This window comes from Candoia aspera, chromosome 2 (genome assembly GCF_035149785.1).
Source record: "Candoia aspera isolate rCanAsp1 chromosome 2, rCanAsp1.hap2, whole genome shotgun sequence".
Taxonomy (NCBI): Eukaryota; Metazoa; Chordata; class Lepidosauria; order Squamata; family Boidae; genus Candoia; species Candoia aspera.
This window is the reverse complement of record NC_086154.1, coordinates 196,457,164-196,473,386: the sequence shown is the minus strand read 5'-3', so window position 1 is coordinate 196,473,386 and position 16,223 is coordinate 196,457,164. Positions and strand designations below refer to the sequence as shown.

At 37.5% G+C, this 16,223-nt stretch overlaps 1 protein-coding gene and 1 long non-coding RNA gene across 2 annotated transcripts in view; one reads left to right on the top strand and one right to left on the bottom strand.

The window, feature by feature from the left end:
- LOC134491405 (uncharacterized) overlaps positions 1-16,223 on the bottom strand; it is a 771,213-nt gene that overhangs the window by 158,746 nt on the left and 596,244 nt on the right. The window lies entirely within an intron of this gene.
- ZFAND5 (zinc finger AN1-type containing 5) lies at positions 4,129-14,877 on the top strand. Its single transcript, XM_063295130.1, has 6 exons — positions 4,129-4,597; positions 8,173-8,329; positions 8,539-8,650; positions 8,988-9,088; positions 12,949-13,074; positions 13,246-14,877. The coding sequence occupies exons 2-6, from the start codon at positions 8,179-8,181 to the stop codon at positions 13,392-13,394; spliced, it is 639 nt and encodes a 212-aa protein (XP_063151200.1). The 5' UTR covers positions 4,129-4,597; positions 8,173-8,178; the 3' UTR covers positions 13,395-14,877.

The window sequence follows — 16,223 nt, the reverse complement described above, 5'->3', positions numbered from 1 at the left end:
ATAAATAAATATAAATACAAATATAATATTAAGCATAAATACAATATCATGATTGACGGTATTGAAAACCACAAACAGATCAAGGAGGACCAGGGTGAATGTACTACTCCCCATCCTGGGCCTGTTAAAATCAATTGAAACCTCCTTTCCATTTTCCCTCTTTGTAAAAGAATGTAAATAAATGCTATAAATACTACAATAATCTTTATGTATTTATTTTAACCCTAATTACAGATTTGGGGAGTAATGTGCCACTCACTTAATTGGAGCAGCCTATAAGCCCTGTAAATAAATATGTTAAAATTACAATTCTGAGATCATAGTGCATCTTCAGCTTAAAATGAATTTCAAAGTTAGATATTCCAGCACTGTAAACTGAAGCTTCTAAGCACAGCATCTGAAACAAACTTCCTTTTAGTACAGTATTCCATATGAACGGAGACTCATATTCGAATCGCATTTTTTTTCTTGTACAGGAAGGACAAAACTCAAAATGATACCAAAGTCATAAAATTATACTATGAAGCTTTCAACACAGTGGAGACTAGAAGAACAAAGAAATCTGTCACACTCAATGACCAAGGGAGGGCTTAAGTAAAATCTTTGTATGTGCAACAGCTTTATAGAGTATGAGGCAATTGGTTAAGTAGCTTGATCTTATCATCTGCTACACTGGGCAGTAGGCAATTCCATATAGGCTCATGGAATAAGCCCCTTGCTATAATTTGAACAGTAATTATTACTGTAAAAAATGCAAGATTTTTACAAGGTTCTGTGAATGGCTTTAAAAAGTTCAGTCACTTAGAAACATTCCTTTTTGGCTCAGGAGCAGAACTCAAAACTGCAGGTGACCTTAATAAATACAGCAGTGGTTACGACATACACTGCAACCAATATGTATTTTGATTTTAAACATTAGAATATATATCAATTAACTACATCAATCTTTGCCTTACAGTTGAAACCCAAAGAGAAAAAACAAACTTATGAAAAAAAGCTGATTTATAACATTTCTGAAAAAAAGCTACAGCTTCACCAATTCCAAGACTGAGGAGACAAGCTATTTTTAAATGGAAATGCAACATTTCTCTTTGCCAGCAGAAACCATTGCAATGAATGAAAGCAGCAAGAAACAAAAGGTAAACAATCAACATCTTGAGGAATTGTCTTTCACAACACTTTGCAACTTCTAGCCAACATGTGAGGCAAATGGTTTATCTAACTATAATCCTATCAATGAGCTCTTAGAAAGGAACAAATGAAGTCATAATCTAGCCAGGAGTTTAAGGTAAAGGAAATAGATACTGCTGTATAACTGATTTTGTAGCAAATGGGATAGGAATGGCCTGTGAATGTTTATTTGCATCAACTACAGTACTGACCCAGAGTTACTTACCTTTACTACAGTAACAAAAGAAGTCAAAATTATAGAAGGATATGAATTTTTGATATTAGTAGTGATTCTGTACATAGAATAATATATGTAGAATAATAATGAAAGGGAAAAAAGACAAATACACACAGCCATATCTCGTCTATTTACTGGGAAATATTTAGCTAAGTGGGAATTCATTTTATGTAAACATATAGTAACTACACTTTACAAATTTCAGGCTTGAACATTTTTCAGAAGAAACTGAGTAGAGCACAAACATGGGAAAAAAAACAAGTAATCCTGACTATGTAACAGCACTTTTCACTCATTTGGTGAGATTTTGGGATCCCAAATCTTTAAATTTCCAGTTTTCACCAGTTATTTAATCTGAACATTAACATTAAAAGGCAGTTCTCATTTGTAGTTATTTCAGCTGGCCTATCCTCAGGAAATGACTTTCCTCTTATCTTTATTGTAATAAAAGGTGCCCCATTCGGTAAAAATGCCAACTGGTTTATCCATGTTTATATCTTAACAACACAAGCTTATTCATATAAGTAGGAAGTTCAGGGCCACATACTCATTCATTACAACACTGGGAAGACCAAAGCACTGAAAAAGTTGAATTATTTTGAGAGACTACAGGATAACATTGGCACTACTGAAAGGATCTCAGTTAAAGAAGGGGCTTTATCATGTGATAACTATCACTTACACCTTTCAGCTACAGTCTGTAGGATAAAGGTCATAGCTTTCAGCCAACTATAAAAGACAGAGACCAAATGACTTAACAAAATCCATGAGCTTTTCTGCTAAAGGTAATCAATTTCATTGTCATTTATTACATATTCATGATTAACCATTTCATTGCATAACAGAGTATTTCTCACTAATATAGTACTAGCATACCACAGAGAAGTTTGCAAAATGGAAATATTTCTAATTCTAAGAATAATTTATCCATGTATTACCATAAACATTTGAAGTGACATGGAAAGAAATACAGTATCAGAACTAAGATATGTTCAGAGTTCCACCATTTACTAGGATGCCTTCTTTCTTAATCAACAATGTTTAGGGAAGAAAAAGGCATTCTGCCTGAGAAGGCACCATACTAACAGTGTTGTTGCACAAGGTAATTTACATGCCTTGATATTTCAGTCTTAAGGCACCAGGCTAGAAAATGGGAGACCATGTGTTCTAATCCCACCTTAGGTATGAAGCCAGCTGGGTGACCTTGGGCCAGTCACTCTCTCTCAGCCCTAGGAAGTAAGCAATGGCAAACCACTTCTGAAAAACCTTGCCAAGAAAACTGCAGGGACTTGTCCAGGCAGTCTCCAAGAATCGGACACGATTGAACACATTTAAAAATATCCAAAAATATTTTTAAAATATTTAAATATTTTTTAAAAATTCATAGTAATAGAGCATAATGTGCTGTGGACTATGGCCAAACCTCCATTAAAAAAAAGCACACAAAGCATTTAGATGCTACAAAAGTTGAAATTCTGCAAAATCATAAGAGTATCAAAAAAAAAGAAAGAAGGGCAGCTGATGTAAAGACATTTTGCCTAACAGAAAGGTTGGTTAGATCAGTTAAGAAGCAGCAACCCTAACTAATAAAGCCAAAATAAAATTTCTCTTGGATCCAAGAGGTTGCACCAGCAGAAAAGATGCCAAGCAACTCCATCAGCTCAGCTGAGCCAGTAATCATTTATTGGTACTCTATTTTAAATTATTTTCATAGGTACTAAGAAGACCAGCAAATCCAGACATTACAGCTGGTTGTAGGATCTCTACTAACATTTTAAACTAAGGTCTGAGCTTTGCAGTTATTTTTTATTCTAACATACCTTCTTAACCTATAAACACAAGAGAATAATGTTGCGTTAACAGAACTCTAAACACTTTAAGAGAATTGTTTAAATACATTAAATTAAAATCATAAAAACGGTTTAAACTAATCAATAAACAACAGGGTATTTTACAAATCGCTAGATCAATCAAAACAACCGTGACTATGTTGGGTGCTGAAAAAAAAAACCCTATGGTTTAACAGTATCTTTATTAGGACCATTTTTTTTAAAAAAAATGAGCAGGTTTTAGAGCAATTCAGAACTCTTCACAAGGCAGGGCACGAAGAGGGTCCAAAATTTAGGCCAGATAGGGTTACAATTTCAAGTCTGTCCCCATTTTCCTTGGTGGTTATATTTTCCAGTAACGCCTAGCGAATGTGCAAAATGTCCGTCTTTGATACACACACGTCCAACCTTTTTCTTTCGATAACAATTTCCGTCCCTCTTATTTCGGAGCGCATTCGAAACGAGAAGAAAAGGCACGCAAACGCCGTAATCCCACTTTAAAAGCGAGTCTCCTAGAAACAGCGCGCCTCCTGAAGGATAGCTCTTAATCCCTCCCTCCCGGCGCTTTTTAGATCCGAAACAAACCGACCCCAGAGCCTCCAGCTCCTCGGCTCCTTTTCCCGTCCTCCCCGCTTCTCCCTTGGCCGGGCTTCAATGAGCGAGGGGGCGGGGAAAAGGAATGACGGTGACGTTGACACTGACTGTGAACTGTGAGGCGGCGCTTGCGCCGTCGCTCGTGTATACGTCTCCGTCCCCCTCCACTAACCGCTTTTCCCCAATGTGCAAGGGGGGGGGGGAAGAGACGAGGGGGAGGGGAAGAGCGAGGGAGGAGTTGGAATGGTGACGTATCAGGCCGCCCTTCCTCCTTTCTGCTCCTCCCCCTCGCCCACCGTGAGTGACTCCCATCAGGGCACAGCGAGCGCGCCCGCGCCACTCAGCGCATTAAGAGCCAGGCGGCCGCCTACTTTTCTTCACCCGGAGTGACTGGGCTGCCCGCGCGCTCTCTTCCTCCGCACTCAAGGGACGGTTTGTGCGCGGGAGGCTGTACGTTTCATCAGGGCCCGGAGGCTCGCGGCAGCGGCGGCTTTACCGCCGCCATTATCACCAGCGCGCGGCGAGGAACCATCTTCCCCCCTCCCTTCCTTGCCGTGTCTAGCTCCGCGCAGCGGCACCAGCAACTCCTCCTCCTCCTCTTGGAACAAAGGAAAGAAGCGGCGGCGGTTGCTGCTGCTGCTGCTGCTGCTGCTGCTGCTGCAGCCCCGGGACCCTCTTCCCGCTAAAACCCCAACAGCGGCGCCTCCCCGTCTCTCTTTAGTCTCCTCCCTTGCAAGTCGAGGTATCTCGGACACCGAGCTAGCGGGTGAGTGGCGAAGCAAATGCCTTTTATTCCCTTCCCGGTATGGGGTGTGGGGGAGCTATTAGAAGGGGGCGTCGTTCTCCGTCTCACCTCGATGGAGGAGCGGGAAGAGGCGGGGGCGTTTGCCAAGGGACGGCACTTGGAGGGGGGGGCTCGCGTTCCGTTGTGCGAGCCGCGAAAGCTGGGCGGAATGAGAAAGAAAAAAAGGGCTTCCCTTTCGCTTTGTTTGGCCAAGGAGAATGGGGGGTAGGGAGGAGGACAAAGGGCCGCTGTGCCCGCTTGGTTGCGTGGCTTCAAGGGGGGAGGGGGCCCGAGAGAAATAGAGAAAAATATGGATGCTCTTTTTTTCTCTTCTCCCCAATGCTCGACGTCGGGTGGCAATTACGCGAGAGGGGGCTGTCGCGAAGACAGAAGTCTCTGAAAGGGGGAAGAAGCGGCGGAAGGGGAAACAAAGAACTAGAAGGAGACAATGGGCTTCCTCGGCTTGCCGGCGCGGGTGGGAGCGAAGCCTTCCTCCTTTCCCCTTCCCGCCTCCCCCTCTCACTTCCCTCCGGGCAGAAACGGTCTTTCGTAGCTTTGTGCGCGGTACCATCGTTTGTGCGTTGCCCCGGAGCGTGGGGGCGACCGCTTGGCTTTCCTGGGCTGGCTTGGCCTTGCTATGACTCAGTGGTTTTCTTTCACGAGGCCCCCAGGCCTCGGTATGTGTTTGTCAGCTGGGTGGATGTGGCTTGGGAGAGAGGGAGGGGGAACAGCGAGGCTGGAGCAAGGCCCCTGCCTCTTCCAGCTTCTCGCCCATCCCCTCCCGGTAGCTCAACAAGGAGAGTCCGCCCCGACCGTCATCGTCGCCTGCCATTTTCTACCATCTTTTTTGTCGGCGCGTTTCGCGACCCGGAGTCCTTGACGCTCGAGAGCGGATCTCTTTCCTTTTATTCACTGCTTGCCCCCCACCCCACCCCACCCCCGCCCGCTCTAAGCGCTGAATTACTGGCAGCGGCTTCTCCTTTGTTTCCTCTGACTTGGCCAGTCTCCATTGTGCCACTATGAAATCCCTGTTCCTTGTTTTCTTGTCCTCTGGGTCCCACAAGCTTCAGGATTTGCCTGGAGGCACTCTTCTTTCTAAGGCCTCTTGAGTTTAACCAAACTGCCTTGCTCTTTTGCAGAGTTAGATAAATGGGCATGTAGGTTAGCTGTCCAGTTGCCTGCCATAAGTGATGCAATTTCTGTGGGTGTAATACTGAGTTAGTAATCACAGTTTTTCCTTTCTTCATTTTCAATTCCATTTTTTTCTATGTTAAGCAATCCACATATGCTAGAGGGGTGTTGAGTTTATTATTATGACTTCTTCCTTTTGATAGTAAAATATGAAATGGTTTAAAAAGTTATTCTAAGTTTTTAAACATATAATTCTATTCAGCATTTCATATTACTGTAACATTTTGCACCATGGGCTTTTAGAACAAGTATTGATGGGAGTTCTTATTGATAATAAAAAATTAGGTTGAACAAGAGCTTCTTTATTTTAGGATGTGTCATCTTTAGTTGGAAGGCAGGAACCAAACTTTTATAAAAAGTAACCATCTGATTTTATAGCCACTGTATATGGGGATGGCAGAACAGTCACCTATATATTTGTAACTAAATTAGTTTGACAAATTCTCTAATTGTTGGCCTTACCATTTTTTTTTCTTTGACAGAACTATGAGATGCACCATAATTGGTTGTGTTTTTTTTAAGTGAATGTGTATTTTGCTGTTTTAATATTGTGAGCTATCCTGGAACTAGGCAGCTTTTGAGATAAAAATAGAAGCTGATTTCAGAGGCCCCTGTTGACAGGGTTTTATCTGAGCTTCTAGCTCAGCTTGTCACATTGCAGCCTTGTGACAAGCGGAAGCTAATGCACTCCCCCATGTGACCTTAGCTTCTGAGGAAAAACTAAAGTTAGAGGACACTCATGAGGTGGCATTAGAAACCAGCATTCCAGTTAGACTACAGGTGTAAAGCGTGTTAAATATCATGAGATTAGAAATTCTATTCTAAGTGCCACTTGGAAGATATCTGAAAATCAAAATTGACTTAATACCCATTTCATTTGGCATCAGTGTTGAACTTTTTTATTTTATTACCCCATTCCCTATTTTTGGAACATCCATCCTGTTACCTTTTAGAGAACTTGAAAGTTTGTAATCCTTGGTTGTTTTAATCAAATGTTTGCTGTGGATTCTAGGCGGTTTTAGTAAAGCTTTTATTCAGCTATATATAGCTTGTACTCCTCTCTACCACACTTATTTGCAGATGAAAGCTTTCTTTAAAAAAATACTGCTGGTAAGAGAACTGAAAATGGCATTTTAACGAAGGAAGCTTTGTCTTTATACAAATGCAGTACTAAATATTTAAATTGTGTCAATTTTAGATCTGATTTACTAAACAGATTATATTTTGTAAGCACACAATCTCATGTATGGTTTAAAACTACAACCTGGATGTTTAATGATGGTTGGAAATCTGTGAACAAATAAATCTACCATTTTGGAAGGCTAATAGATACTTTCTTCCAGCCTTCTCAAACATGTATTTTAAAAGCTGTATATTTTGGAATAAGGAGATGTCTTTACCCTTTTTGGTTATTTAAGAAAAGCATAAAAATGAGTAACCTGTCAGGTTTTGTTTTGGACTTCTATTAGGAGTGAGAATAGCTATTAAAAATGTAAGTCTCAAACATACATACATACATACATAAAATAAGTCTTATATTCTGAGTCTTATATTTAATATCATAGCCTGTGTTCTCTATCCATAAATGATATAGGAATATTGATAAACAATCATAGTCCTGAAAAATGTTTCAGTTTGTTTATGTGATTGTGGCACTGTTTCTGTTGATAGAGTACTCATTCTGAAAGCATGGCTGTGCATTATAGAAGGAAAATACTATTTTACATTTTCTCTCTTGCATACGAGCCACTTTTCTTTCCCAACCCAACAAAAACCTGTGTAAAAGCAATCTGAAGTCCACTTGCCAGCTCAGGAACTTTGGACTTAAGTAAAGATAATTGTCAATGGAATATGCAGTTAGATGCAGATCTCTGTGAATATGCCATATGGGTAGGCCACACAGACCTGCACATACATACATACATAAATATATGGATGCAGGGAACATTCCCTTTTATAGAAAAAGAATCTGTTGCGTGAGGGTTGAACTGGGTATGGCTTTAGGCTGAAAGGAATCAAATGACAAGCAGCTTATTTTCTTTTAGCTTAACCCACAGCTTTTAACAATTGAGAGTGCATACTAATTTCTCCATCCACCTGCCTTTGGGGAGGTATCAGTGCCTTTGTGGACAGATAAGGTGGAGGAAGACTGAGTTTCCCCTTTACACCTTACAGTCTTCAAATTGTATGAATTTTCACCAGTCCTGTCTCATCTCTGTCTTTGATGATTTGCCATTTCATACTAATGATATTCATTCTACATTTATGCAGAGTGATAATGTGTCATATCAGCATTTGTAATAGTTCCTTGTGAATTTTGAATGTATGGCAGCTCCTAATTAAGTATCCCTTTCCTCTGTTTACAGCACAAGATGGCTCAGGAAACCAACCAAACCCCAGGGCCCATGCTGTGTAGCACAGGATGTGGATTTTATGGGAACCCTAGAACTAATGGAATGTGTTCCGTTTGCTATAAAGAACATCTTCAGAGACAGCAAAATAGTGGCCGAATCAGTCCAATGGGTATGTTTTGGGGCAATATGAATGAAATACTAAATGTGGATACAGTAAATTTCAGAAATAGCCAGTTGGAATGACTATTACACCATGCCTTCCCATACATCTGGATTCATTCCCTCTAGTTAGAAAGACTTGGAAGCATTTAATAACAACCATTTTATTTGCTTAAACATTCTAATGTGTTCAGTTATATTTCTTTTTTTATTACTTAGGAACTTCAGGCGGTTCCAATAGCCCTACCTCAGATTCTACATCTGTACAGAGAGCAGATACTAGTTTAAACAACTGTGAAGGTGCTGCTGGCAGCACATCAGAGAAATCAAGGTAAAACAGTGAGAAAGTTGTTACAAAAAATTAAGCCTTGTTTTTGTTCTACTATTGCATTAGATTCTGCTATACTTAGTTAATAGAGGAAATGCTCAGTCTATTTTTGCAGTTAGTCTGAGAATTACAATGATGAAGCATTTATAATCATATCTTGGATGACTGTAAGATTAGATTTTAAGGTCAGTTGTTAATCATCTATTATCAAAATTGATTACCAGTGGGTTCAATTATAGTTACCAAAAGGAGCTCAAGTTGTTAAAATCTTAGCTTTATAAAAATTCTAGTCTTCCTAATAGCACTAACAAATTGCTTTCATTTCACTGAATGCAAGCAGAAATGTGCCTGCTGCCGCCTTGCCTGTAACACAGCAAATGACAGAAATGAGCATTTCAAGAGAGGAGAAAGTAATTCCGAAAACAGAGACAACAGAGCCAGGTATGCCTCTTTAAAAGTAACTTGAGTGCAGTTAGTACAGTGGGACCTGGCACGTTTAAAGTCTATAATCAAAGAAGAAAACTATATTATTTGATATTTGAACAATTCGTATACAGTTAGCCCAACTATGAGGCAGCAACCTAGCCAACTGTGGCTGATCTCAGAAAGCTAACCAAGGTAGGACCTGGTTAGTACTTGGATGGGAGGCACTAGGAAATCCCAGGGATGTAGACTAGAGTATGAAATCCAAAGGGGTGGGTGTGGGGGGCACTGGAAGAAGAAAGTGGCAAACCACTTCCATATAGTTACCCAGAAGATTACATAGTTGTGTCCATGAGTCACGGGGTCAAGCTCAGCTCAGAGGAAACTTTATACCTTATATACGTAAGGGAAAAAAAGCACGCAGGAAATTACCAAAATATTATTCTTAAATCAATGCATTCTCTTTCAATAAAAATGTTTAATTTGCTAGTCACATCAACAAGTAATAAATTTAGTAGTCAAAATACACTGAAAAACCCATGCAAAATGCTTATTGTGTTTTAGTACTGAGGGCAACTTCTGCTATGAATACATTACAACTTTAGACAGGTTCCAAAAGCTCATTTGTAATATCAGGAAACCTACTTTCAATCCTTAATATATATTCATTTTTTATATCCATATTCATTAATCACTTTTGTAAACAGGGGTCATCAAATGTTTTTATCAAAGCTGATTTTTAATAAAAATTCATTCTTCTGAACCATCATCATGGCAAATGCTTCTTTTAGACTAAACTTTCTGCTGTAAAATGTTTTATCCCCTTTAATGTATAGTGTAAAAAAACCCCTTTTTAAATGTGTCGAAGTGAATGTAGATTAAAGGAAAGTACTACTAATGACTTCATGGTTTAGTTAGAATTTCAATAACAGGAAAAATTAACTGGTTAAATAGTGTTTTGAAGGAATCTTGTAATACATGGGAAGATTTCAAATAATATTATTAGAGGGGAAAGGGGGAAACATTAAAGGGGAAAAAGAAATAACATGAAAGAGTAGATATGTGTATCTCAGTATAGGCAAAAGTCTGTATTCAGAAGTCCAAGTATTCTGAGCCTTCTTTTTCTTTTCTTTTCTCAGCTTCCTTCTGAAAATTAGTGCTTTCTGTAGTTGTTTGGCATAAGTGGAGGATAAAGTGAGAAATACATTTTGGCTCTTACTTGAACATTAACACCAATATGCTTCCTCTAAATGGGCAAAAATGAAGAAATTGTACATTCCTAGATAATAGCAGCTTGTTTATAATAAACAATAATATTTTAAGGTAAATATAGTCAATGTATTCATAATTATGGCCTAACTAATTACTTTTTGACATATATCAAACTTCATTTTATGAGCAACCAAGTTATATATAATACATTTGATTAACTCACTTTATATCTGTAAGCAAAAGTTAATTATATATTACACATGTTTAGAATTTCCCCCAAAATGCTAAGCAACAGCACTCTTTTCCTCCACTGATTCAAAACTTTAAAAATTTCAGACCAACTGAAATGTATCGGACATTAGGCATTTTGCATGGATTATATATTGATATGTGATAATTTTCCACATTGTTTATATTAATACTAAAGTGATGGTTGATGTGGACATATTTATTTTAATCACTTGAACTTTTGCACTCTCCCAATACTTTGAATTATGATTCCTTAGTACTAATTGTGCTGGTTGAGTTGTAATATTTTTTACTGCATGATTTTGTTCTTAAATATTTAATAATTGAAAAGTCTAAAAAGTTTTCCAGTAGTATCCTCGTTGGTACACTTGTATCATAAGGGTGAATTTAAGTTGGCTTTGAGATTCAGACAAAATAGTTTTGATGTAAAAAGCAGCTCATGTGCATATTTATTGATAGACAATTTTATTCATCGTTGTGGTTTTCTTAGATGGGAAGTGGTTTTTTTTATGCCCAATCATGTTTCAGCTCAGAATTTTAAGGTTGCCAATGTGTTAAACAACCCTGTATCATGATTAAAAATTGTAACAGTGGCTGCTTTAATTCAACGTTTAAATTATAATCAGTACGTCTCACCCAATGGACACTTAATGTCTATTTCAGTAAGCTTAACAAAATAAACATTCTGTACTATAGGCAATATTGTAAGTGAAAGGAATATTGATCTCTGTCTGGAATGTGGCAGAGGATTCTCCAGTTTTTACTACAGTTTTATCAGATTTCCACTGCAGTCATGCTAGCTATTTATTATAGTGATACAAGTATTAACATAAGTATTACTGTGTGTCAGAATGGGGGAAATGTTAGCTTTCCAGATATAGAGGGATCACAGTCTCTGATAGGTCTGATTGTTGGATGTGCTGATTGGGGTTGATAGAAGATGGAGTTCAAGAGTATTTGAAGGATTCTCCACAACTGTTCTGTCATCTCCCAACATGTATTGCTGGACTGTAGAAGTCTAAATCCATTGTCTCAATCATTGCTACCAAACTTGTTGGTTCTGCTTCTTGGTGCCTTGCTCAGTGTTGGAAATGGTTTCTTGACTTCTAAGATAGATATAACAAAATTATCTCAAAATTGTCCAAACTAAGACTGGTTATACACCCAATATCATCAGAAGACTTCAATAATGGTTTTCCAAATATTTTTTATAGAAATAATTATGTTTCAACATTAAGACTGTCCATGAAGCAACATGATCAAAACAACTCCAGCAAATGTTCCAACGTTTCAAGTCGATTATGTTTTGATAGGGCAAAGATAATGGGGTGATGATTCATGGTGATACCCAACTATCACCCAAATAAAAAACAAATGCTGAAGGGGATGGTTTTTAATACTTATGTACAAGGAACTCAGAGATACTCTATTTTAACTCTGGACCATGCTGATCTGGCTATATCATGGGTGGTTGGGCCATTTTCTAGAAGTTAATTCCGTGAGTTGGAAGCATTTTATGGTGTTCCAGACATAATATTCCAGATTGAAAAACGATTCTCAAATCTTCACAGCAAGCAATAGTGACAGCTGTTTTAGTGTGTGGATTTTTAAAAACTCTTTTTGAAGTTTAATAGTGGTTGCATTAAAACTACAGTAAAATACTAGGCAGCAAAGCTCAAGAAACTAAGAAAATCAGCATTTATATGTACTTTGACAGATGAACTAAAAACTACCCCAGTGTGAGTATATATGGCACATAGACCAAAGTTTTTAAAAAAAAAACAAAAAAAAAAAACAGCAAAACCCACATAGTCTTTGCATTTACAGTTTACAGCCAGAAAAATTCAACTGCATAGGGAACAGTTGTGTAATGCATTCAGTGCACATGCGTCTCTTTGCACTGGTAATTGCTACCTGTCTGCACAAGAAACTGCAACCCAGATCCAGAATATACTCTGAAGGCAGAGACAGCACCCTGTCTGACCTGAGCAAGTCAGTGACTAGTGCTCAGTAACAGCAGTTTCTCCCTATGCTTAGATAATCACTTTTTCCTTTCACTCCTGCATCACACATCTAATAGCAGGGGTGAAGCTGGCCCTGCTACAGTATTTGGTAATAAACATTTTTGCAAAAATAATAAAAAATACCAGTCCCAGCACTCAAAGCAGTATAACTCCAAACAGTCAAGTTTTATTCAGAGGACAGAAAATTCAGAATATTTTTGTTTCAGGCTCTTAATGAAGTTCTGGAGCGTTGGTCTTTTGTTTTAAGTTTTAAATGCTGGAAACTTCCATTTCAGGTTCAAAATATTTTGTATATCCTTATTTAACAGTGGAGTGTGTGAAAAGATGGTGGAGATGAAAATAGTTCAAATTATACAGAAAGGCACATGTAACCAATTTCTGTTGTTCTTTTAGTGGTTACCCAACCAAGTCCTTCAGTTACTCAACCTAGTACATCTCAGAATGAAGAGAAAACACCCGAAATGCCCAAACCAAAGAAGAACAGATGTTTTATGTGCAGAAAGAAGGTTGGACTTACAGGTATGATACTGCAGTTTGTTTTATCTAGTTCCTTGCTTTTAAAAAATATATTTGGGAAACACTGAAAGACAAGCATCCTTGGAGGTTAGATGTGTTGTTTAGAAAGATAATGCCTTAATTATGAGACTTCACCATAACTTACTTCAGGGTGGTACTTCTGTGTCTTTACAGGCTTTGACTGCCGATGTGGAAATCTGTTTTGTGGACTTCACCGTTATTCTGACAAGCACAACTGCCCATATGATTACAAAGCAGAAGCTGCAGCAAAAATCAGGAAAGAGAATCCAGTTGTTGTGGCTGAAAAAATCCAGAGAATATAAACTAACCTACTTGGTGCAAAGACTGATTTCCTTTGTTTTTATTTTAAAATATCCTAGGAAAACATTAAAGAGCAGATGCATGGCCATTTTCCTTTGATGTTCTCCAGAGTTTTACTTTAGTTTGTCTTATTGATTGATATTTTAGGATATTGTGGGTGTTACAGGCAGAATTGGATAGATACAGCCCTTTAAAATGTATACATGCCCTCCCCCAAATGAATGAAAGAGTAAGACCTGCATTGGAAAACAGACATGCACAAAGGACAGAGTTGTCTAGTTCACATGTGCCAAACATATGCATAAAATCTGCATGTTTGCAGTAGATTTGCCTTTTGGGATTGTTAATTGAGGTATATCATCTTTGGATAGTGCTAATGTGCCTGTTTGATTAAATGATACACCAAGAAAAATGAGTCTACTTTCACCGTAATTAACCGTAATCATCTTTAATTTCCACACTTCATTGTTTTGAGCCTGAACTGCAGAGGAGCCAGTTTCTAAATGAAAGTGGGTGTTTAGGTGCCATAAACTGCAGTTTAAGATTATCTTCTAAAGGATGTAATCTTTGGAAGTGATAAAAATTGTTCAACTGTTAAAAACTAGTTCCCAAAGGAAACTTCTTTTTTCAGAATTTTATGAACTAGCCTACAACAGAAGACTTGTCTGCTTCTTACTCTTAAGTAACTAAATACATTGTGTAGCACAATGCACAAGAATTGATTTCAGTTTACAAACTAAAGGCTACATTTTTAATAAAGTTAATCACAGCAGCTCTTTCAAATAAGCACCTGCATCTGATGAACCTAGTTTGCAAATGTATTCAAGCCTTTAATTTTTCATATGCATCTTAAGTTGAATGTGTTCTGGGTTGAAAAGAAGGTTAGCCTTTAATTTTTTATAGTTTCCAAATGTAGTGAGATTGCACCCTTTTGCATGGAGAAATCATACCCAATATGGCTGCTGTACACTTTAAGTGGTACCTGGAACCACTCTGAGGGGCTGCTTTTATCATTTTAATAGTATTTGGGTGTAGGACTGTAGTGTTCTTGGGTGTATTGCATGGGCTGCATTATCTACAGCATTGTACAATAACAACTCTAGAAAAGGCAGTATACTTCACTGATGCTTGTCTGGTAATATCACTTCTGTGTTATAATGGAAGGGTTTTTTTTGTGATGTATGAAACTTGTGTTTTTTATATGAACAAGTACAGTTTAGAGTAGTATAGTGGTAATGCCTGTTCTCATTTGTAAATAGTTGTGTATACATAGGGCACTACTTCTGATTTCTATTGCAGTGTTCAGTCTTAGTTTTCTTCATTAAAAGCATCAGGTCTTTGCTTTAAATTTTGTCCTCAGTTGAGTTATTAGATAAACAAATGTGTACAGATAGTTCATATTTATGTATTGCACATAATCATGCTACCCAGCATCTATGCTATATTGTATTATGTAAATAATAAAATCATGTACAGAGGGATATAGTTCCTTTTGTGATGGTTCATTGACATGGAAACTAATTGACTAACCTGAATGCTCTGCTGGTGGGGAAGAAGTTGCAATTTATTGTTCAGGTTTTATTGGTTTCTAATTCTTGGGTTTAACTATGCTAGCATGTATATTTCTCTCCCAGCAGAATTTTTAAATTATTATTATTGTTTTCACTTTGAAAGACAATGTGGTCAAATGAGCAAAGCATATAAGCAGGAATATATACATACCTGGACAGAAATTAAGGAAATAACAGTATCAGTATGATTGAAAGGGGAAATGTCTTAATAATTCTACATTTTTCTCTGATTGGAATTTTTTCTAGTCACCATTTTGGCAGTAATTCTGTGGCCAGATTAATTAGTTGTAGCCCTTAATGATTCACTAAATGTGGACTTTTTTAAAAAAAGAATTTTATTTTGAGACAAGGATAGAAGCTACGAAAAAAAAACCTACAAAAAAAGAAAAAAGCTAAAATGTGAAAACACCAGAGAAATTTGTTTTTCAAAATTACAGAAAGATGTGACTTACGACTTAACGGCAAGGATATACAAAAATTTCCATAATCTCTTACTCAACATTAAACCAAAACCACATTATTTCTATAAATCATTCCACTTTAGCACATTATAAAAATAAGTACAGTTACTCCCCCCTTTATATTAAAATAAAGAAAAAAACATATAAACCCACTAAACAACTTTCCCCCCAAAAGATAACGCTTACTTAATTATTCCCTTCATACTACTACTCTATACATTTGTCTGATAAGAAACTAAAAAGCACATAAATTGTCTGCCATTATACTTAATAGTATAACAGTTCTAATCTTAATAAACCCAAAAAACAAAACAGTGGCTTTAAATCAAATCCTTAAAACTATCCAAATAAACATTTTTTACCCTAATAATCCAAATCCTTAAAAGCAAATAATATCATTCAAACCCTTAAAGCAATCCAGATAAACATTCTTTAACCCTTATCCAACTTCAAAATAAACCAAAGCATTTACATATCCCCACAATATGCCCAAAGCTTTTCTCTTGAAAAAAATCAAACAGTCCAACTGTCCCCTTCAAAAAGTCCAGCTTCTCTTCAAAAAACCTCCCACACATAATAACCCCTTCTTTTTCATGGCATTCCAGCAGAAAGTCAATTTCACTTATTGTTTGCAGATCTCTCCATTAAATTTCTCCAATTCCACTATCCAATCTTCATCCAGCATCTCATTAGAAATCCCAATCTCACTCTTAGAAGAAACAATTCTATCACTTGAATTCATCAATTTCATCCACCACATCCCCAACCTGATGGCACATTTTAGACCTCATATTTTCCA